We start from the raw sequence: 4,586 nt of genomic DNA on the forward strand, positions 1-4,586 counted from the left end.
GCTTAGAGACAAAATTTTCCCTTAAGCTCGTCTACTTACTGCTTCTCGATGGTAATAGTATGTAAAAAAAAAAAAAAAAAAAAAAAAAAAAAAAAAGGAAAAAGAAAAGAAAAAAATACTTTTTTCTGTTGAACACAATAAAGATTTAAATTAAAAAAGAACACGTTACGGCTAAATCAGTCATAACTTGTAATAACGCGATTTGGTTTTCGTTTCGATAACATTATTTTATAAACTCATTTATTTACCTAATTTTTAACGAAACTCTTTTATGAGTCTCTAATGTAAGTCTTTACATGTTCTTGGGATTATGATGGATATTTGTTTTTTCTTTCTTTTAATCTTATCACAAATTTTTTGTTCAATATTCTTCAAATAATACACATATATGCTTAAATTTAAAGAATATATATATATGATATATATATATATTTATATGATATACATATATCAAATATATATATACATATAAACAAAATTACGATAACAATAATTAATTTCAAATATGTCAAGAACTTGTTAAAAATATTTAAAAGAAAATATTGTTTAATAATAATAAACTAAGATAAGAGATATGTGTTCATCATAATCACCGAGTACACGTTTTAAACAAATTTGATCGAACTAAAAATTATTTAAAAAACAAAACTTACTTATATGATTTCTTTTCGAAAATCTTATGAGAGTAATATCAAATGCGTATCAATGTTTTTCAATATATAATACACAATGTTTCATAGACGTTATAAGTATATCTTACTAATACGCCTCTCTCAATGTATAGAACCATCTCAAAAGATTTCTGGAATTACTATTATTATTATACCGATTAGAGACGAATATCATAGCAAACTTATAAATCACGAGAGCACAGTATTTTTGTAATATAGCCTGTTTGTTTAACTAGTTTAACAAATAATCATCAAATATATTAAGACGTAGAGATAAGTTTATGAAATTAATTTAAAAAACACAAAAAAAGACAAAAATAATAATTTAAAAAAATTGAAATCTATGAAACATAATATGCTAATCATGCATTTTTAACTAATAAAACAAAACAAATAATAATGGCAATCGTACAGACAACCTATTTCATAGCTTTTTTCGGTGGAAGGCAGTGCTCGTGTGTTGTACAATATCTTTTTTTTGTTATGCTTTATGCTTTAGTTTAAAATATACATTATAATGTGGCTTTGAAATAGGTTGTATATTCATTATTATACTATACACAATCCATCGTTTTAATGGAAAATCTTTGATGATGCAATAAAGAAAGTCCTTCAGTATAGTTAATTAAATTAAACATGAAATACATTTGAAATTTCATTAAATATTACATAAATCACGTTTATTCTTGTCAGAAATGTTCTATGCCGTATACAAATTACTCGTGAATTTCCTTATTGCATCACTTTTCTCTTTTTTCTTATTTCTTATCTTTTTTTTCTTTCTTTCTTTCTTTCTTTCTTTCTTTCTTTCTTTAATCCTAATTAAAATGTACATCTATATCATATTATTGCTATTTATCGCGATAGCTTAACTTATAGTCTACAACGTTTGTACATCTGTGGATTTGCTGATGATCCTTTACGATGTCAACACTCTGAGATTGATTGTCTCATATGTGCTTGACAAATAAACCAAGAGAAATTCATGTGTCCTATATCGACAACTAATTATCTAATGATTGATATTTTCTAATTAATGACCAAATTGAGTAGCATTCTTGTCTTCGTTCAAGGTTGAAATGTCTCTACTTTACGGTTCCTTTTCTTTGGATTATTTTCAATAATTTCCTGCAATTGGTTATCTCAAATTTAGATAAACAAATATATTTACCTAATAAGTATCATTTACCGATTATAAAATGTTAATTAATAAATTATAATAATATATATTTCTCTAACATATTGTATAATATTGAATTTTTCTCTTTAAAAGCAAACATATATATATATATATATATATGTTTTCTTTTCGTGTAAAACATCAGCCTCATATAAATATCCATCATCTTCATTTTAGTGTGCAATATAATTTGAAATATTAATAATAAATATTGCATAATTGAGTAGAGACTAACAAACATGTGTCAAGTCAAGAATTAAGGGGTAAAATTCTAAATAATAAGATTCAATTATTTCGGCTTTTCAATTAATAAAACAAACAAACTAAAAATGAATTCATACTTTTTACCACGAAGCCTATATCTTCGTGCTTGTTACCTTTCAAATACACTAACAATAAAACACGATCGAATATATTAACTAGCCTTTGTTTTTATCACGTTTTACGGATGCTGAAAGTTTTTCTTTACTTTGTAATAGCATCTACCTTCAGCTAGGTTTACCCGGCGGTCCGTGGTTAGTCGGAGAAGGTCCATGTGAATGAAGATTATGAACGCTACCTACTTGATTACTAGAGAGAGTTGACATTGCTGGTTGATACATCGACGGCATATAACTACTTGATGATTGTGGAACTGATCTAATATCAAAATATTATCAAAATTTTAATTATTACTTTCTTTAAGATTAAAGATGATCATCAAAAAAGTTTAGTTTATTATTCATCAACGTACCGGGGAACACCACGTAAGGGATCTGGTGTTACTGAAGAATTTCTAACTACTCCCGAGCTACTAGCTGTGGCAGGTGATACAATATTACTTTGTCCTTGTAAATATCCACTTGCTGCTGGACTATGTCTAATATTGTTACCGTCAACGTACAAACAAACAAAAATTCCATTTAAAATACCTGTAATTACATTACCAGATAATAGACAGATATGCTACCTTATTGTAGGACTCGGTTGTGGAGCAACCAAAGATCCTCTGTGCTGATACTGAGATAGGGATGCTGCTGCAGGTGGTGAGGGATCCGGTGGCAATCCGTTTTCTAATGTAGTTGGATGGTTTACGGAACTAGAATGAGGTATGTATGTATTATTCACGCGAGTTTCTCGATTAACTCTAGGTACAGCAGCTCCAGATGCTCCAGATGGTACCTCAGGATGGGCGACATTAGCATGTGATGGATTAACCGTTGGATGTACATTATTCGCTGCAAATATTTTCACAAAATTAAGAAAACTTTTTATTCGAAATTATTTAATCTAATATTTTTTTTTACCTGGATGTGTACTCGGTTGAGTTGTTAAAGGAATTGCTAGTCTAGCATTCACTGCTAATAAATGATCTCTCCTCTGTAAAAGACTATTTACGTGTTCCTCTAATCTGACATTTTCAGCTCTCAGCTGATGAAGACACGAAAGTAGTGATGCAACTATAATGAGGTTTAATTAGAAATGCATATTATATAGATGTATATATATATATATATGTATAAGCAAAAGCATTGCTAAGCAAAAAGTAGTACGGTCTGATGCTTGATACTAAAAAATAAGATTAAAATGTTTGTAATAATTCAATGGAAGAAGGAAAAAACTCAACGAATCGACGTAAGCATAATAATGTTTTTTCTTGCCATACACTCACTATCAAAATGCTGCGCTTGCTCCATTAAAAATTGACTGCCCTGTTCCCATTGTCTCTCTAACAGCTGATCTAACGTTTGTGGAATCACTCCACTACCTAATGTTCCAGAACTCGCAGTACTAATATTTGTATTACTGTTTGTTGAAAATACAGATGAAAAAGAGGTAGGTGCCGTAGTTGTTTGATTCGATCGTATCTATTTAGAAATATGATTATTATGTAATTTCCAAAAAAAGAAAATAAAGAGATTCGTTACTAATATTATTTACAAGAAACTTACAGAGGCTATTACACGACTATGTAACTGTGGACCAACTAAAGTAGCTGCTGAATTATTTGCTTCTGTAAAAATAGAATGAGCTTCCAATTCTTGTGATAACGTATCAGACATCTTTTGTGCCATCGTCGAAGTTGGATTTAATTGATTTCCTAACATGTGTGGCGCACTAACCCCATTTTGAAATCTATGCATAGTAAAAATTGAGGAATAGAGTTCGATAAATGAACATATTTTAGAATCAATAATATTAGTTGTTGGAATTCTTACAGCTTAATATCTTTTTCCTCTTTATTATTATTTGTCATAGTTGTAGGTGTACTAGATGCCGGTGGTGTAGGCGTCGTAGATGCTGGACAAGTACTTTTTCTTTTACGACGTCCCGGACCGTTGCTACTCATACTTTCAGAACCTGGACTACTAGGAGGTGAATCTTTAACAGTAGGACCCATCGAGCCTACTGAACCAATACTACTAAAATGGCCACCAGTTACCAATGAAGGACCTTGTATTATTGAAGGAACAGGTGCTACTGATACAGTTGGCGGAGATGTTTGATGATTGTTTCTTCCACCTCTTTTAGAAGTCGTAACAACTGCACTACTAGATACAGATGTTGCAATCGATGATATTGGCAGCTGTGATTGAGCTTGAGATTGTGGCTGTGTTTGTGCTAATGCTGGTTGACTATTAGATGACCCACGTTTTGGTTTACGAACTTTATCTTTGTCTGAAGATTGAGATCTAGAAAATAATAAAGTCCAATAATAAATTACGTTTACGGAAATAGGTAAAATCTATAGTGAA

At 30.1% G+C, this 4,586-nt stretch overlaps 1 protein-coding gene across 6 annotated transcripts in view; it reads right to left on the bottom strand.

Annotated features, from left to right (window-relative positions):
• Positions 1-1,462: 1,462 nt before the first annotated feature.
• LOC106791022 (protein AF-10-like) overlaps positions 1,463-4,586 on the bottom strand; it is a 6,761-nt gene continuing 3,637 nt past the window's right edge. For 2 of the 6 annotated variants that reach the window (XM_014756363.1, XM_014756360.1), the window contains 8 exons: positions 4,050-4,523; positions 3,783-3,966; positions 3,497-3,698; positions 3,138-3,290; positions 2,801-3,068; positions 2,585-2,710; positions 2,338-2,490; positions 1,463-1,799 (listed from right to left, as the gene is read on the bottom strand). In XM_014756363.1, coding sequence (XP_014611849.1) covers positions 2,340-2,490; positions 2,585-2,710; positions 2,801-3,068; positions 3,138-3,290; positions 3,497-3,698; positions 3,783-3,966; positions 4,050-4,523 — 1,558 coding nt within the window. In that variant the 3' untranslated portion in view covers positions 1,463-1,799; positions 2,338-2,339. Of the gene's footprint in view, positions 1,800-2,337; positions 2,491-2,584; positions 3,069-3,137; positions 3,291-3,496; positions 3,699-3,782; positions 3,967-4,049; positions 4,524-4,586 lie in introns of those variants that run through there. The other 4 variants (XM_014756361.1, XM_014756362.1, XR_001382149.1 and 1 more) reach the window with 4 other exon arrangements.

This window comes from Polistes canadensis, unplaced genomic scaffold, assembly GCF_001313835.1.
Source record: "Polistes canadensis isolate GaletaPanama2010 unplaced genomic scaffold, ASM131383v1 scaffold_278, whole genome shotgun sequence".
Lineage (NCBI taxonomy): Eukaryota > Metazoa > Arthropoda > Insecta > Hymenoptera > Vespidae > Polistes > Polistes canadensis.